This window comes from Cebidichthys violaceus, unplaced genomic scaffold (assembly GCF_023349555.1).
Source record: "Cebidichthys violaceus isolate CVI_PGR_0920_01 unplaced genomic scaffold, fCebVio1.0.p SCAF_17, whole genome shotgun sequence".
Taxonomy (NCBI): Eukaryota; Metazoa; Chordata; class Actinopteri; order Perciformes; family Stichaeidae; genus Cebidichthys; species Cebidichthys violaceus.
In genome coordinates, this window is record NW_027176340.1 from 3,117,114 (window position 1) to 3,134,659 (window position 17,546).

General features: G+C 40.7%; 2 protein-coding genes across 3 annotated transcripts; one reads left to right on the forward strand and one right to left on the reverse strand.

Moving 5' to 3' along the window:
• Positions 1-6,917: 6,917 nt before the first annotated feature.
• On the reverse strand, positions 6,918-13,656 carry frs3 (fibroblast growth factor receptor substrate 3). The gene is made up of 7 exons (XM_068711698.1): positions 13,594-13,656; positions 12,196-12,328; positions 11,962-12,050; positions 11,636-11,822; positions 9,848-10,009; positions 8,583-8,704; positions 6,918-8,501 (listed from the first exon to the last, which is right to left on the reverse strand). Exons 3-7 carry the CDS (start codon positions 12,025-12,027, stop codon positions 7,179-7,181), a joined length of 1,860 nt encoding a protein of 619 aa, XP_068567799.1. The 5' UTR covers positions 12,028-12,050; positions 12,196-12,328; positions 13,594-13,656; the 3' UTR covers positions 6,918-7,178.
• Positions 13,657-15,499: 1,843 nt separating this feature from the next.
• On the forward strand, positions 15,500-17,246 carry tspo (translocator protein). 2 transcript variants are annotated; one of them, XM_068712131.1, is made up of 4 exons: positions 15,500-15,731; positions 16,316-16,491; positions 16,621-16,759; positions 16,873-17,246. In XM_068712131.1, exons 2-4 carry the CDS (start codon positions 16,319-16,321, stop codon positions 17,041-17,043), a joined length of 483 nt encoding a protein of 160 aa, XP_068568232.1. In that variant the 5' UTR covers positions 15,500-15,731; positions 16,316-16,318; the 3' UTR covers positions 17,044-17,246. The 2 variants fall into 2 exon arrangements, with proteins under 2 accessions (XP_068568232.1, XP_068568231.1); XM_068712130.1 differs by having other exon boundaries at positions 15,502-15,672.
• Positions 17,247-17,546: the final 300 nt, after the last annotated feature.

Consider the following 17,546-nt stretch of genomic DNA (forward strand, 5'->3'; position numbering starts at 1 on the left):
CTTCTGGGGAAAACCGGAAATTCCAAATGATCATATTTCATGTGGCTTGAATTCAGTCGTTCAAAGAAATCCAACACTCAAATGACAACCTGCAGCGTTCTCATGGAGGTCCCTATCGTCACATGCGGGCATCGTCTATGTACCCGTGATCGGTAATAACCAAATGAATTATTGAGCGCTTCAGCTAAGACTTAACATTAGTGACACCAAGTAGAGTAGAAACAATAAAAGCTCTGCTTTATTTGTGAGGCTCCTCTTGATACAATAATTCAATAACCATAAAACAAGACAGACATACAAACACAAGACAAGACAGCTACTATTTAAGGCATATATTTACAGTTTGCTGTGAATCGCTAGAGCTAACAAGGACCATGCTCTCTGTACATCAAATTATTAAAATTATTTACACATTGGCAGACACTAATTACATGCTGAAAAGAAGTTAATGTTCAACTGCAAAAACAATTGTGGAATAAAATCATGATTTAATTTTGGGTTTGAGCAAAAAAATGGGAAAAAGGAAAACTTGGAAAATAAGTAATATATCCTGGGCGGGTTGCTGAGTTGGATAGCTGTACATATTCTGAACAAAAAAGGGAAAAATCTACTTTGACTGAATGGCGCTCACACAGTTCACATTATTTCTCCGCTCAGGTTACAGACATCTATTACGCAGCTGTCGGGCTGGACGATGAAAGGTTATCCACACAATGGTTTGAGTATTGTATTACACACATTTAAACCGGTTTACGTCTGTCTTCAACTGTTCTCCAGGAAAACAATAAATAGACTAGAGCAAACAAAACATTTCACCTCCGAAAAGCGATCAGGTTTGATCAGCCCCAAAAAAGGTTCGGCGTTCACACAAGTTGTGTCGACCAGACTTGTTTCTTTCTCTCTTAAAACAAAAAAAAAGATTTTTTTTTTTTTTTTTTTTTTAAATTTTTGTACGATTCTGATTGTTGCGCAGACTGTTCAGGTATATTTTATAAAAATATTCTAGGAATACCTTAAAAAATATCTAGTAAATGTTGTGATGTTAAAATTTGTACATGTAATGAACTGAAGAGGTACGTGACCCCGGAGGGAAAACGCTTTGTTTCACTCAAATCCATTTATTGATTCTTTGAGACATTAAAGGTTTTGACGTAAAGAAAGGGAAAAAAAATAGACTGTTTAGTGCGCAATAGGATATTTTCATAGCTTTCATTTTAATATTAGAATTACATTTACTTTTTTACATTTTGGACAAATCCACACTATAATTTCGGGTAAAATTCACCAAATGTCAGACTCACTTTGTTTTGGGACAGGGTGGTGATGAAGAGGAGGTCAGATAACATACAGTACATCTGTTGTCTGGAATTATTCAAGAATGAAAATGACCCAAATATTTCTTTTTTGACAGTCCCAACAATAGAAGCAAAATCAGCTTTTTGTATTCACTTCTAATAATAAGATGATAAGACCATCACTGCATACTCATTTATAAGCCATGGATAGAAACATACAACAAATATATGAAGAAACTGAGACAAAAAAAAAAGAAAGAAAAAATATTTACCCCTCTTTCAACAAAAAATATTTCGCATGGTAAAACCTTCAGCTGTGCACTCGTATCACAAGTAGAGTCGACAACAGCTCGTCACTGGAGTCTCATTGGATGAGTCAGAGAGTACCTGCCGTTCCTCATAGGTACCGGATTTTGCCATGCTCAAGCATATTTGGCACTCAAGTCGATTTGCAAATTGATATAATAGTCACAAAGTTCAGCCAATGCAACCTGTATGCAAATACACACAAATGTACAGCTCAGACCCGTACATGTACATCACCCTCTGGTGGTGAGCACACACCCTTGTACCAGACAAAAACAACAAGATTAAAAAAAAACAAAAAAACATAATAATAATAATAATATTACAGAGATATTACAGTTTTCTGATACTTTCAGTATTTTGACAGAGATCTATCTCATAGCATGGACAGGAAGTTGAGGTTTCACAATATGTCATTTGTGACGTTCTGTCATTTTAAAGATGACACAGAATCACTTGAGAGATGCTGATGATAAACCGCGGATGAAGATGTGGAGCATTAAGGTGCACACCGTGTCGCTGGCCTTTTCTTTTTCTTTTTTTTTTGCTTTCTACTCTTACTGTATTCGTTTTAATCTGATGTACGTTACACATTTTCAGCGGTTACAAATCGGAAAAGTACAGAAAAAGAAATGTCTCTTTTATTTCCACATTCTTCAGCACTATGAGAAGAAATGGCGGCTGATGACGAGGAATCATGGAGTGCACCGCAGCCACGCGGCATTACAATGACAAACGCAAATCGCAATCTTAACTCATATTTAACAGCATATGCTACGGAACATACTTTGTTTGAACACCTTTTCAGTCACACCGAGTTTGGCTGTTTTCATTGCATCTCCTAAACCATTAAACAGATTATTAAAAATCATGACTCGTGTAATCTCAAAAAAAACAACAAAAAAAAAAACGACAACTCATTCAACTTCAATGACAACAATAAAAGGAAAAGTTCTCGGATGTTCACGTTCTTGCCAAAGAGTTCGATGAGACGGTTGATACCACTCTCATCTAGCGTCGACGAAACGAGAATTTATTTCGTGCCAAATCATTTGGCAGTGACTTTCTGGATTTATTGTTTTTACATTTTGTTATAGATTAAATAGAATAAACAAAAAAGAGGCCGAACGGCTTTAGGGGGGCTGGTGGGCAGGTTTGGAGTCAGGCTAGTCGTTTATGCTAAGCTAAACGAACCATCCGTGAGCTGTAGCCTTATATTAATCCCACGGACATGAGAGTGGCATCGATCTTCTGCTCTTACTCGGCAAGAAATGTGTTTCCCAAAATGTTAAAACTTTCCTTTAAACAAACAATTAAAAATAAAAATAAACAGTATGGTGTAAAACAAGAGTGGGCCCTTTTTTCCAGCTACATCTTGAAGTATGAAACCACTTTGACTAAAGCTCCTTCCAGCTGTGTCACACTTCAAACTTTCTACAGGCGGTTCTTTTATTTATTTTTTTCCTCACAACAGGTCGCCCTCTTAAACAGCAAAGGAAAACAATACTCCAGCTTGAAAATGAAAGGCACAGTGAGATTTTCTTTTTCTTTTTCTTTTTTTTTTTTTTTAAATGGACTAAATGGCGTTCATGTTTGTACAGTAAACACAGAGCAAGCCCTTTTGTTAAACAACCCATTCAATAAATTCAGTTTGGGGAACTGATAGGAGATGTTACCTCGACCTTTGGCCCCTTGCCCCGCAGAACGGATCGCACCTGCGAGAGGCGTAATTTAAATTTCACAGACACCTGTGTGAAATAACGCCTCGAGCATAAACACTGAAGGTGATGAAAACTAAACGTTCGAGATAGCATCAGCCCCGAGCCAGTGAGTTATGGGGGGGGGGGGGGGGGGGGCGGCACTTCATTTGAACTCGAGTGCAATGAGATCACATGAGCGTATTTTTGAAAAGCAATTACTGAACACATCTATTTATTTTGATTATTAATCAGTAAACAGAGGAGTGTGGGTTAATGATGCCGTAATCACGGTTGACTGGTTTTTGGGGTGGTGGTGAGGTTACTGCGTTATAACAAAGATAGTTAACATATTTCAACATGGATATTTTTCTTTTTTTTTTTCTTCCAAAATGACCATAAAACCACATGTAACAATAGTCTGAGAAATTAGATGAAACACTTTCTGATTCCTGTATGAAACATGGTTTGAAAAGATTAATACAATGGAATTTAATTTAAGTACTGGCAATGGCCACCTACGGTATGGCACCGTTAATGTGAGTTTAAACAAACACAGTGTCAGACAATCAAGGAAATAGGCATCTTTTTTTTTTTTTAAGGTTTTTTTTTTTTTTTTTTACTATCATAGCTGGAATTTGTACTATGAAGATTGAAAAGTAAACATTGTACCTGAAATTAAAAAAAAAAATAAGAATGCTGATTCACAGAAAAACAGGCGATTAAATACACTAAGCCCACAGCTCTATAGACTACTATTTAAATTTCACACTTCACACATTGGTCTGAATTAGATTTGACAAAAAAATAATTCACCTATTATTGCAAAAATGTAAACATCCTTTCAATGTATCATGACAATATCTTTGCAAATACAGTCAAAAATGTCCTCTAAAAGTTGGCCTGTTTTTTTTATAGAATATACTTCTTTTTTTTTTAAATGTCATATTAAAGTATGATGATCAAGCAAAAATACAAACCATCAACTTTTGATTTTTTTTTTTTTTTTTTTTTAAAGCTTCTGTGTTGGGAACGCTCACCTTGTTGTTACCATCTAACCAGTAGCGCTGAAAAATATCATCGATCAACGACACAAGTACCGATTTCCATGCTTTTCTCTGACAACAAAATAGTCAACAATTTGAATACATTTTTAAACCACAAATGCCAAACATTTGCTGGCTGCAGTTTCTTAACTATGTGGACTTTTTCAGTTGTCATCGGAAATTGAATCCCATTTGAATTTTGGACAAAATGAGATGGCCCTCCAAATGTGTCAGAAAATTAAAATGTATTACATCTAGACATAACATAGTAATAGACTGTGTGAGTTTGGGAACCATCTGATGGCCAAACGTTGCCTGTATCTAGCTTTAATCTGACTGCTTTTCACAGTTCTCATTCGTAATTAAACATCTAAATAAAATGTATGAAATGTAAAATAAATATCCAAACAGCACCGATCAGAAGCAACAATCACAAACTTTAAGCCGTTTTGTTTTGCTCTAATCAATTTAAAAAAAGCGTCTTTGATTTGCACCTCATGTCACACAGAAGCCAAAAAAAACAACTTCCTCATCAGAATTTGAGAATTTGTATTTTCGCCCCTTATTGATCAACAGCTAAATGCCACTGCCATCTGCAACTCTCCAACATTTGACTATCCTACGTCAGCTGAACACATCACCTTGATGCGAGCGCCCAACAGAAAGACGAAAGCACCAGTGGGCCTGTGCTTCCGCTGCCTCTCCTGTCAGACAGCTTGTCAAGAAAAACAATCAATGAAATGAAGTATTGGCCAAATGAAACATCCTCCGAAATGGTACATTAAATATTTCTACTGCTCAGAAATGATCTCAGAAGAACACAACAATGCTACTTCTATTAGCAATTAAACATATGGTAAAAGATCTGACATCGCATAGGTTAAAATACGTACGTTTTTTTTCATTTTTGACAAGTACCTGTAGCTTACATTGGGCTACTGTTAGTATGTACATGTAGCAGCATAAAACCACCCTGGCTGTGATTATCAGACTACACACCATTCTTATATCTCGCTCCCAAATGGCTGTCAATGCGGATGAGGTGGAATGTGTCGTTAATCTATTCTTAAAAAGTTGGATTTTTCAAAAAAGTGTGTGTGTGTGTGTGTGTGTGTGTGTGTGTGTGTGTGTGTGTGTCCTAAACCGTCAATCGCCTCATGCTTTCCTACAAATCCTAATGGCACGTTTTTTTGATTTTATTCATCATACAGTTTGCAAATAAGTTTTGGCACTTCAAATATAAATACAGTCTTTGTTTTTTGTTTTTCTCTCTTTCCTTTTGAAAATATAATTAAGCACAGTTTATAACAGTAACACACCAGAGTCCAGTGATAATTTGAGGTGAAACTTTGGTCTCCATATTACCAACTGGATTACAAAATGCTGGTCATCAAATGGAAAACAAAAAATGATTACAATTAGTAATTAAAAAATAATTCCTAAATAAATAAATAAATAAATAGATAAATATCTGACTACGATTGATAAATAGCCTCACATAAATCGTCACTGCATGACATTGCGACACACTTGATTACCCTTTAAGACCAAAACAGACCATTCACACCCGATAGCCGAACAAATGATAGATTCAGCACTTTTTTTTTTTTTTATGTGAGGTTATAGCTTAATGCCACTATTTGAGGTTGTTGATGTCTCCATCAAAACATGTAAATAAATCCCCATCTACGATGCTGACTACGAATGTCCATGAAATATTTGGCCCCCTGCTTTTGGTAAAAAAAAAAAAAAAAAAGGAACACGGTCGAACCGGCGGCTCCAGCGGAGTGGGAGTAGAGACAAAGAGCGTTTCAGTGGCCCAGGGTCAAAAGTGCAACGTGACAAAGCGTAAACTGCGTGGACCTCCTGCAGGTCTGGGATGCTGTGCGGGAGGTGTGATCGAGGATGATATGCTACTTTTTCATTTGCTGCATGTGGATAGGAGGGAGCAAAGCTCGTTTAATCCGTGTGTGCTACTTTTACCATCATTCAGTTTAGTATACTTCTGCTAATATCGCCGTCTCTTCTGTTCATTTCATTCTTGGACTGGACGAAACCATTCCCTAAAATAGGATAAAATACAATTCCATAGGATTGTGTGCAAAATGCTCTATAGGCATATAGTAACAAATAATGGTCTCTACTACTAGCCACGCTATCAGCCTGTAAATGCTTGTGATGAGGTATGAATATTGGCCAGTATCTTGGAGGAACCGTTAACCTTCCTTCATGTCAACGACGACGACGACGAACTCGACTTCTATTGTAGTGAGGGTCACATTTTTTTGGACTCTCATAGTATTTGAGCAAAAAAGCCACATTGATGTAGGATAACTAAATGATAGGAACAATAATATGTGCGAGTGGAGATGGGTTTATGAATTAAAATGTGCTGATACAGTATGGCAATGACAGCTTCCACTGAAAACAGAGGACTCTGCTCTTAGTCATAGCAAAGCATAAAATCTTATTTATATATATATATATATATATATATATGTATATAAAAACATATACTCACATATATCTATGTGATTTTATGCTTTTATATATATATATAAATATTCATATATCCAGCAAACAGCTTTGCAGTAAACACTGCAAACACACATATTTAATAAATAACACGGAATAAAATGGCAAATTCTCCTCAAGAGATTCCTCATTTCCTTTTACACGCACAGATAGGTTTCAGTAAGTTTCTAATTAGGTACCTGTACTGCATTAGTCAGCCCGACAGTTGAATGGATGGATGACAGTGAAGGGTCCAGTGTGCTAAAATGAGGATAAGCCTTCGTCTGTCTTCATCGTTCCTCTTCAGTTCGAAACACCGTTTACAGAGGCAGGTCTGTGCTGTTGTGGCGAGTCTTTCTGGAAGTCCCATCATCCCTGGGCAGAGCTTTCTGCAGGTTGGACATGGCAGCGGTCTTCTTTAGGTCGATGACTGCGTAGCATTCGCTGCGCCGGGGTGCCTGTGGGCCACATTTTTTGGGTGGTAGGCGCTGGTGCTGTGGCTGGGTCGGGGCACCCCCGCCGCTGAGGGCTTGGCAGGGAGGTTCTCCCTCTAGGTCCACCTGGATGTAATTCAGCTGCCGGGATGGAGGCATGTGGCCGTGCTCGCAGCCTCCGACCCCTGACCTCGATCGTCTGCGGAAATCAAAGCTAAATATTCGCCCCCCTCTGTCTGGCTGACAGGGCCGTGGATGCGGGGGGCAGGCGTGCCGGAGCCGGGGCGGCTGGACCTGCTCTGTGTTGACATAGTTCTGCAGGGCATCTCTGTGGATTCCCCGACCATCCTGGTGATACCCGTTGGGTGTCCCGGGGCCCTCTGAGAACTCGTACTCATCAAAGTCTTCCTCCTCTTCCTCGTATTCCTCCTCATCCTGCTCATCGTCTTCCTCTTCCTGCTCGTCGTCCCGCTGCAGAGCGCTGTACTCCCACACCGGCGGCAGAGAGGGCAGGTTCTCGTAGTTAAGCAGAGCTGTCCGACGATGGCCTCCGCCCATGCCCCTCTCGCAGGCGTAGCCCTGCGGAGGGAGAGAAGACGGGCCGAGGGCGTGTGGGTGCAGCAGCGAGTGGGTGTGACTGTCCCCAGTGCTGCTGCTGCTGCTTGAACCCAGAGACTGCGACACGCTGCTGGGACTCAGCCGCTGCTTGCGGCCGCTCCTCAGCCCGTTGATGTTCTCGTAGGTGAGTTCGCCGCTCTGGCAGCTGTCCGAGTGCTCGAGGCCCGGGTGCCGATGCGCGTGGTGATGGAAATGGTGATAGGAGTGAGAGTTGCAGAGGTGCATAGAGGGCTCGTCTCCCTCCGTCTCCGAGCCTGTTGCACCCTCTGCTGGCTGCAGGTTGTGAGGATTGTGGCCGTGCCTCTCCCGCTCTCTCTCCCGCTCTCTCTCCAGCAGATGGCGTTGTGCCGGAGTGGGGCCGAGCATGAATTTGACCTCCTGCGAGGACGGCTGCAAGAACACCTGAGGATCGTTGTGCTCCTCCAGAGGACAGCACCGCAGGTTGGACGGGGGATTTCCTTGACCCCCGACAGGCATGGCTCCTCGCGTCGGTTCAGGGAAAGAGCCGGGCCGCACCTCGGGCAGGGAGTGCACACAGTGACGCATAGAGAGATCCCCCTCCATACTAACAGTATTTACATAGGTGTGGGTCTGTTGGGGACAACAAAAATAGAGTCACATTGTGAACTGGCACAGGTACAGTGAACTGTAAGGAGCATGAATCGGTCTTACCTGGTCTTCCAAACCCATGAGGCCATGTCCATGATCATCAGCAACAGAGGGTTGGGAGGAATCCCCTCTGATTGGATAACCAGGGTAGCCATTAGGAAAAGCCTGGACAGGGAACGCTGGAGCTGCAAACACAGCAAACGTATGACAATATGAAGACACAGAGAAATGAAATGCAAGACGGCTTTTTCTTCATTTTTTTTTATATCTGGTGGTTCGACAAACATGCCCAGAGAAAATGATGTGTAATGAATAGTATCAAGCTTTAAAAAGGGCCTAGAGAAGTCTTTCAATCAACATATTTTGTCATCTACACTCCAGTTTCTTATGTTCTCCTGTTTGAATTACTCGATCTATTGTAATTTCATGAAGCATTATTTAAATATTTTGACTTTATAAATGTAGTCAAACCCTGACACAGCTACAGAAAAATGAAAAATAAAAACAGATGCTCTCAAATGAAACAATATAGGGTGTTTAATCCCCAAATATTCCCAGCCATCCTGCCGTCATCAGGTTGGTCATATATGCCAAATGACTGGTATCACACATTCATTGACTTAGTCCATACAGTCTCAGTTTCCATGCTAGCTAAGCTTTTAACTGAAAAATACTTTACCTTATTAACAATGAGGATCATGATCTCTGAAGAAGTGAAATCACTAATTCTGACATAACCGATGTAATTCCAAATGACATCGGTCCTATAATTGCACTGTTCACCCGCTTCACTTTGTTTACGGCTGAACTCCCATATCTGTGAGGACATTCCAGATGTCACCTTTGTCGTCTTGCGACTCTATTTAGAAGCTTCTTGGCAATGGTTTTTGAGACTAATATTAATACAAATCATCCAAAAACAATCTGAATGTTATACTGTACCGGGTATGATTCAACCTAATATCCATTTAAACAGGTGTGCTTTGAGCCACAATCTTTCAGCTGGATACAAGATTCATAATAGCAACTTTTCACCCAGCCCTAACTAGCCATATGTAGGGTTTAGGGCTGCAGTCTGTGTCTCAGCTTTACTTGGTGTATTTGGATACCTTTGCACCTGTGACTCAGTGTCTATTAATAACTCCAAAAAATCTTCTAAATTTACTGCTCCTTTGCTGGCTGCAAGTTCTACAATTAATCTCAAGTGTATAATTATCTTTACTTGTGCGTATGTGTGTGTGTGTGTGTGTGTGTGTGTGTGTGTGTGTGTGTGTGTGTGTGTGTGTGGGGGGGGGGGGGGGGGGGGGGGGGGGGGGGGTGTGACTCACTGTTGGGAGTCTGTGGCGTGCGAGACATTTCCATCTCTGGTGTGTGACCACTGCGACTCATCATCATAGACTCTTCCACCACGTTGATGCTGTTACATTGCATCAGCTCCTGGAGCAGATTGAAGATCTCTTCTGCCCGGGAACACTTGAATGCAAAGATTCCTAATCAAACCGGCAAAAATTAACAACATTGTGTTAGTTACAATTAGTCGCCAGAAAATGTCACTTTGTTTACAAAGTAATATTTGGTCCTTCAAACCCTTGAAGAAAGCTTTAACATCTTACACTGTTTACATTACAAGGTGGTTATAAGCACACATGGGATGCCTCTTCTCCATGTAATTTGCCAAAGGGGCTCGGAGAGTAAAAAAAATAAATACATCTTCAAATTGGATGTTTAAGCTATTTCTTCAGGTTCTCAGAAGGACTTTTAGGGCTCTTTGTGAAGACAGGCTTTCTCTACAAACACGTTTGATTCCCGACGTGGTTAAACAACTAGTTTCGAATGAGTTAACCCAACCTAGTAGAGTGGGTGACCGAGGCTAAGTGGAGAGCAGGGCTGCCTTTCAATCAAAGGGTCGGTGGTTCGATCCCCGGCTCCAGCTAGTCTCATGTCAATGTGTCCTTGAGCAGGACACTTAACCCCAAAAACTGCTCCCGTAGCTGTGCCTACGGTAGATAGATACTGAATTGTAAGTCGCTTTGGATAAAAGTGTCTGCTAAATGCCTGTAATGTAACGTAATGCTACAGGAATGAGACCTAAAACCCGTAAATGAGTTCGCTTTTTTTTTTTTTTTTTTTTTAACATCAGAGTTTTTGGTTAGATGCCTGAAATAAGGTCTGTGGTTAACAGAAGCTTAAGATTTTAGAACGTTTTGTTCCACAATATAAAATACATCAGTAAATAAATACCCCTCTAGATAATTGTTAAGCTTTTACATGTCTTAGAAAAGGCAGCTGTGGCTAAAACAAGTGGCTAAATTAGACTACTAAACGTCATCACGCCAAACTTCGCCTTTATAACCTCGTTGTGTATCCTCACGCCCATGTGACCGTGGTTTAGATAGTTTATAGCCTAACGTTGGCCTTTTAATTCTGACGACTGCATTTTGCGTTTGCCTTAAAAAGCTAATTTTCGGCAAAAATCTCAAATGAATCCCATTGGACCAAATGCTCATGTTGGGTCGGGCCATTATCGCGCCGATATTGTGTACTCTGAATACGGCGTGAGTCTTTTTTTTTTTTCACAGCAGTTATTTTGATTAGTCACAGTAGAAAAAGGCACAGGTCTAACTAATAACACGAGTGCTCCGTTCTATTAAAGTGTCCCGGTAAGTCATGACGCCGTGTGCCAGCATGCACAATAACAGGACCCTGAAACTGAAGCCGCCACATGGCATTCAGCCAACGTTACTGTAACTAGAAAATAGAAAAAACATCATCATCATGAGTAGGGCTGGGTGATATATTCTGGAATATTGATATTGTGATTGTGAGACTAGATATCCTCTTAGATTTTGGATATCGTGATGTACCAAGTGTTGTTTTGTTCCTAGTTTTAAAGGCTGCATTACAGTAAAGTGATTTTTTTTTATTTTATGAACTTAACCATTGTAGCTGTTCTATTATTTACCTTTACCCACTTATTCTCTATATCCACGTTACTGATGATTATTTATATTGTCTCCATATTGATATAGAGGTATTGGTTCAAAAACACCGTGATATTTGATTGTATCCACATCGCCCAGCTCTAACCGTGACTCCGCAGAGGAAGAGTTGCTTACCCTGCCCGGTCTGACAGCGACGGCCGCTCTCGAAAGAAAACAGGTTGGAGTCGTAGCCGTAGCGGCGCAGGCAGAGATACGGCCACCGGATGGCGTCTCTCTTACGCGTGTGAAGAATGAGCTCGGTCTGGGTGAGCTCCATGATCCCAGAGCCCAGCTCGTTGCCCTCATCGTCCACATTGGTGACCTAGAACAGAGAGGCGAAATATATTACACGGAGAGAAAGATTATTGCAATACACTTAGTGGTGGGGATACACAGGCGATTACTAGCCCAAAAGATCCAAAGAAGTGTGTTGAATTGAAAGTAAATGTGGGATTATTTACCTTAAATTTGGTGAGATGGTTGTCTCGGATGGAGTCTCTGTACAAACAGCTCCAACAGCTCCCCATAGCTTCAGCAGGCCAGCTGAAACCTGTCGTGGAAGCAACCATCATCACCCACGGCCAATGACAATATCAGCAATTGAATGCCAGTTATCCAACTCAAGACAACACAACATTGATCATCCAGATTCAAGGAACAGACACACACACACACACACACACACACACACACACGTCTTACTCAGCCCAGGCCATCGGCGTTAAGGGATTCACGTATCAATCCCAGGATCTTCGACTGGGCATCGTCGTCACAAGCCTGTTGGTTTGTTGGACTGACATCTTCAAGAGAAGCATCATGTTCTCCCCCCTGGAAGCGTTAACAACATTCAGGTTTAGAACTTGTATGTACATAAATCTCCAACTACAAGCAAGCATCAAATATCAATTTTTAGCAGAAATGTATGTGGACTCAGGGCATGCCGGTGGCCTGAACCTGCTGCGTGTCATCCTTCCTCTTTCTTCCCTCATTTCCTGTCACCTCTCTATTATTCAATGTCAATATAAAATGTCCGGGAGAAAAAAAAGCCTTTAAAATCACGATTGCAAAACATCTAGCAATATTCAGTTTCCTTGTCAATATTATTATGAAATTAATAACTTCATTTTTTACATTCCCAGTGGGCTGCTGGCTTAGATTAAGTCCCACAACATGTTGCTATGAATAAAAACAACAACATGGTAACCAGATTTTAAACTGAACATGACTAATAACCTGAGTTTAAGTATGGCCAGATCGGGATAGAAATAGCTGACTAGTGCATCCATATATACAATCGCCAACAAACCAGACCAAATATTACAAATTATTAAAAGAATACTATGCTTTTTGGTCTTACAGTACAGAGAGTTTCCTGTAAAGTTCTTACTGGAAATCACAAACGGTGTATCTTTAAATCAGGAATGAAAAAAAAGGCAACACTTCTAAAACAATCTTAGACATCTGTGCTCACAGCTCTGGACAATAACACACAGCAACAGCTCCTGTCTTTTGGGGGGTTTTCTTTTTTTTTTTGGTGCTCAGTTCTGCTCTTGTGATTTCTGCTCCATGTCACCCTCACATAGCCCCTACAAAACCGATTTCAGATCAACACCGCCGCATTATGTGTACTGTAACCGGGGCCTCCAACATCTGACTGGAGATGCCAGGCTGGACTCCACACCACCAATTCACAGCTAGTCTATGTAAAAAAAAAAAAAAAAAAAAAGGAAGGAAGGAAGGAAGGAAGGAAAAGGAAGAGCTAGGCTACTTTATAGACACTTGTCATGCATCCCTTTGATTGAATGGGCTTTCCCCTACATCTGGGCTGTTTACAGCAGGAAAATCACAGCCTTTTTTTTTTTTTGCTCAATTAGCCAAGCCGACGCAGCAGAGCTCCCAAAAACAAGCCGACAGCGAGGCTTCATCTGCCCCGTCAGTGTGCAGAGACTTCAGCTCGGCACACCGTGAAACCCGCACACTGACTCTAAATGCACAACGACACGGTTCAATGACCATTTGTTCTCATTGGAGAGAGGATACAATAGCGTGAACACATAGCAGTCAGGACGACAGCGATGGTTTGCTATACTCACATGTCTGGCACGGATTTTTTTTTTTATATATATATATATATATATATATATATATATATATATATATAAATATATATATATTAGCCCTAATGCGAAATAAGCTTTTGAGACTGCGATTAGTTGTCGGCGGCGGCTGCTGCTGCTGCTGCTGCTGGTAGCGGCATGTGGCTCTCACACGGCAGGAGACGCGGATAAAAGATGCAGTGAGAGCAGTAAAAAATGTTGTTATTTTTTCCTCCTTTTACGCCCCCCTACTGCAGCACGGGCCTCTGCCTGTATGACATTTCCCAAGCAGCTGGGGTGAGAGTTCACCGCCAGACAACGAGGCTGAGAGGAGCGACAAGAAGGTAAGAAACGCTGGAGGACCACAGAGGAAAGGTGTGTCTGGCTGACGGACGAGGAGGAGGGGGGACCGCAATAAACACACACAACTGAACTGGGAAGAGAGAGCATCTCTACCCGAGATTTTACTCTAAATATCCCCCTCATGAGTGTGTGTGCATGACTTTTTATTTTTATTATTTTGATGTGATGCTTTCTTTCCAAAGCTTTATTATTAAAGTCATCCTCGAGCAGTTATTATGAGCCTACTACTTCTCTTTGACTTTCACTGTGTTTTCACATTCATCTTCTCTTTGATCACTGAAAGGAATAGTTTGATATTGTGGAGAAAAAAAAAAAATATGCTAATTCACTTTCTTACTGGGAATTAGATGAGACGATTGATACCACTTTCATGTAATATGAGGCAACAGCCAGCAGGTGGTTCGTGTGCTTATTATAACGACTGGAAACAGGCAGCCTGGCCTAATGCACTTTAGTGCAATTGTAATGTAGGCCTAGTCGTACTTTACTTAAGTATTTCCATTTTCTGCTACTTTATACTTCTGCTCCACCATTTATTTAATAACTTAAGTTACTTTGCACATTCAGATTAGTTGTACAAAATATTATCAACAAATAATTAGGACGTATTAAATTTGATAAAGATAAGACGGCAACTCTCTTGTTTACTCCCTAAGAAACTTTCAATAATTCACTCTACTCAAGGACAATTTTGACTTTTACTTTACTTAAATAAGCTATTTCCATTATATGCTTTATTATATGTCTACTTTACTTAACTACATTTCAGAGGGAAATGTTAACTTTTTTAGGCCATCCACTAATACTTAGATACTATTACTTTAGAAGCCTATTATACTACTACCCAGTATACTAAGTATCTAAAATTGGCTCCACATTGACGAACCACAACATCAAAATGATCTTGTATTTGTCGGTGATAAAACAAAATAATATGCTATATCAATAACATAACACTTTTGAATTGCCATTCTGCAGAATGAGAACTTTTATATTTGATACTTTAAGTATATGTTGCTGATAGGATTATCTTATTTCGACTTTTACTTTAAGGATTACATGGTGCAACCATTTTACGAGACTCTACATGTATGTAAGATTGCTTTACATTACCATTTCAATGTCTTTATCACGTTTTACTAGCCAGAATAATATTTAAAGTAGCTTTCCGTACAAACTGACCTCACATAGGAGCAAAAGCTAAATACGAGAGGTACTACGGGAAACTATCTTGACGGTTTTTTTAATCTCTGATGCTGCCTATGCAGTCACGGATCCAGTTGTGCCTGTTTTGGAGTAATAAACAAATACATAATGTAGAAACAGGCCGACCAGGAAGTAAGGTAGTGTTTTATGATCTTTGGACCTTTTTTAATGGAGCACGGTAGCTGGCGTTATACAACATAATCATTTCGCTAGCTACCCAAATACTCCCCAACCGCCAGCCCTCTCTTGACTTCGTCCTCGCGACCAATCAGTTGGTACCCAGGCTGCGACGTCACATTGTTTGTCTGTGTCTGTGCGCATGTGTGTGTTTGTACGTGCATGTGTACGTGTGTGTTAGCATGGGGAGTGTCTGCTACTGACCGACCCGATAAGGCGGCCCTACCCGTTCAACAAACTATATTATCACACTGTCGAGGTGTATCCTCAGTTACTCCGACTAACCAATATACATGCAACTGTCCGGAGGCGCTGACAACTGACTGAGGGGTACGTAACATGTAGCAGCTTATAACCCAACGGTAGTTACGTTACTGTCAATATATAAGGTCAGTAAATGCATCTTTATCTGCAACTTTGCGCTACTGAAACATTGACTTGGCTAGTGTCGTTCAGTGCTGTCCTATACCTCCATACATCGAAGACAATACCGGATAACGTTAGCTTAAAACTAGCATGTGTTGCTGTTGTTATAGAACGTATTTCGTAAGTTCCTATTATGTAGACCGACAGTCACGTGACTCTGATGTTTTGCCAAATACTTGGTAACTATTGTCTAAAGTTTATAACTCGGTTTATGACGGTATAGTCCTTAGCCAACAGACATTGGTCGTCATTCTTTTTACATTATTTACATACTTAAATGAAATGATATTTTATCAGTCAGTCTTGCAGTAATAACTGACCATAAATGGGGCTCCTTAGTAGTGATGAAGAATTATCACCTGACTGACTTTGCAGCTCTCCTCAGCTCTGTGTCTTATTGTATCGCATGGGCTTTAATTTCCTTATTGTCCTTATTATTAATAATCCAGTGCCACATTTCTCAATATTCAAATAGTGTTGAGGTTTGATACCCAGCCTGAGCAGAGCTTAAAACAGCGCAAATGTGTCTGCTGCTCTTTTATCACAGAACATGTGGCTGCCCATGCTTGGAATGACCGCCCTGCCCCACCTGGGGGGGCTCTACGGGGGTTACATCACGCGCAAAGAGGTGAAGACCTGGTACCCGACCCTGCAGAAACCATCATGGCGTCCACCAAACGCAGCATTCCCCGTAGTCTGGACCTGTCTGTATACAGGAATGGGGTAAGCGTCATCATGACTGGCTCATGCAGGCTCTGAGATCTTCTGTTCTGATCTTCTTTATTCAGTGATGCAACCTCCTTATCTAAATTAACCTTCTTTTTTTTTTTTTTTTACATTTTTGTTATGCAGGTATGGTTCCTACCTGGTGTGGAAGGAGCTGGGAGGTTTTACTGAGGATGCACTGGTTCCACTGGGACTTTATGGGCTGCAGCTAGCTCTGAACTGGGCCTGGACTCCGATCTTCTTTCGTGCACACAAGCTGAAATTGGTAAGTTTCACAACATAAACTTTATTTGTTTATCACATAAGATTATGAGGGAGGACAGCTTAATGTCCTTCATCCACATGTCCATTTAACACCCTCTCATTGCCCAATTTTAGGCACTCATGGAAATTGTGCTTCTTACTGGAGTTGTTGGAGCCACCATGGTGTCTTGGTATCCCATCAGCCGCACTGCCACACTGCTGATGGCGCCCTACCTGACCTGGCTGTGCCTCGCCACCTCTCTCAACTACTGCATATGGAGAGACAACCGTGAGAAAGAAGAGTAGGAGACAGACGGTGCTGCCATAGTATGTCTAGCAGACTTGTTTACATTCCTCTGCAGCATATAAGCAAGGATAGGACAGCCTGCCTCTGATCTGTCATTGTTTTCTATATAAAGTGTCTCATTTTATGTGTGCATTTATTCCAGAGTCGTGTGTTTTAGTAACTGCTGAAACTCAATTTAAAATAAAGATTTGTATCTAATTCATCACTATTGAATCCATTCCTTATGTCACAGCAGGTCACCAACTCGACATCCAGCGAGGTTCACACTTTGAGAAAAAGATAACAGGTATCGAATCGGTAATCTGCATTTACAGACATAAAATGTACCAGATATTTTTTACTTTTAGTTAATTCTGTAGTGTGTAACATAATGAATATTCATGGAGATCCTATTATGTTAGAAATTCTTTTAAAAAGGCCCGAAAACAAAAAAAGAAATCTTTGTTCTTGGCTCACATTAAGTTTAACCAAAGTTGATTAAAATCTGTCACACATTAAGACA

Coding starts and splice junctions, on each gene's coding strand:
- frs3 (XM_068711698.1), bottom strand. CDS start 12,027: ATGGGGAGCTGTTGGAGCTGTTTGTACAGAGACTCCATCCGAGACAAC. Junction 11,823..11,961: donor ACCATCTCACCAAATTTAAG/GTAAATAATCCC, acceptor TCTCTGTTCTAG/GTCACCAATGTGGACGATGA. Junction 8,502..8,582: donor TCATGGGTTTGGAAGACCAG/GTAAGACCGATT, acceptor TGTCCCCAACAG/ACCCACACCTATGTAAATAC.
- tspo (XM_068712131.1), top strand. CDS start 16,319: ATGTGGCTGCCCATGCTTGGAATGACCGCCCTGCCCCACCTGGGGGGG. Junction 16,492..16,620: donor TGTCTGTATACAGGAATGGG/GTAAGCGTCATC, acceptor TTTGTTATGCAG/GTATGGTTCCTACCTGGTGT. Junction 16,760..16,872: donor GTGCACACAAGCTGAAATTG/GTAAGTTTCACA, acceptor GCCCAATTTTAG/GCACTCATGGAAATTGTGCT.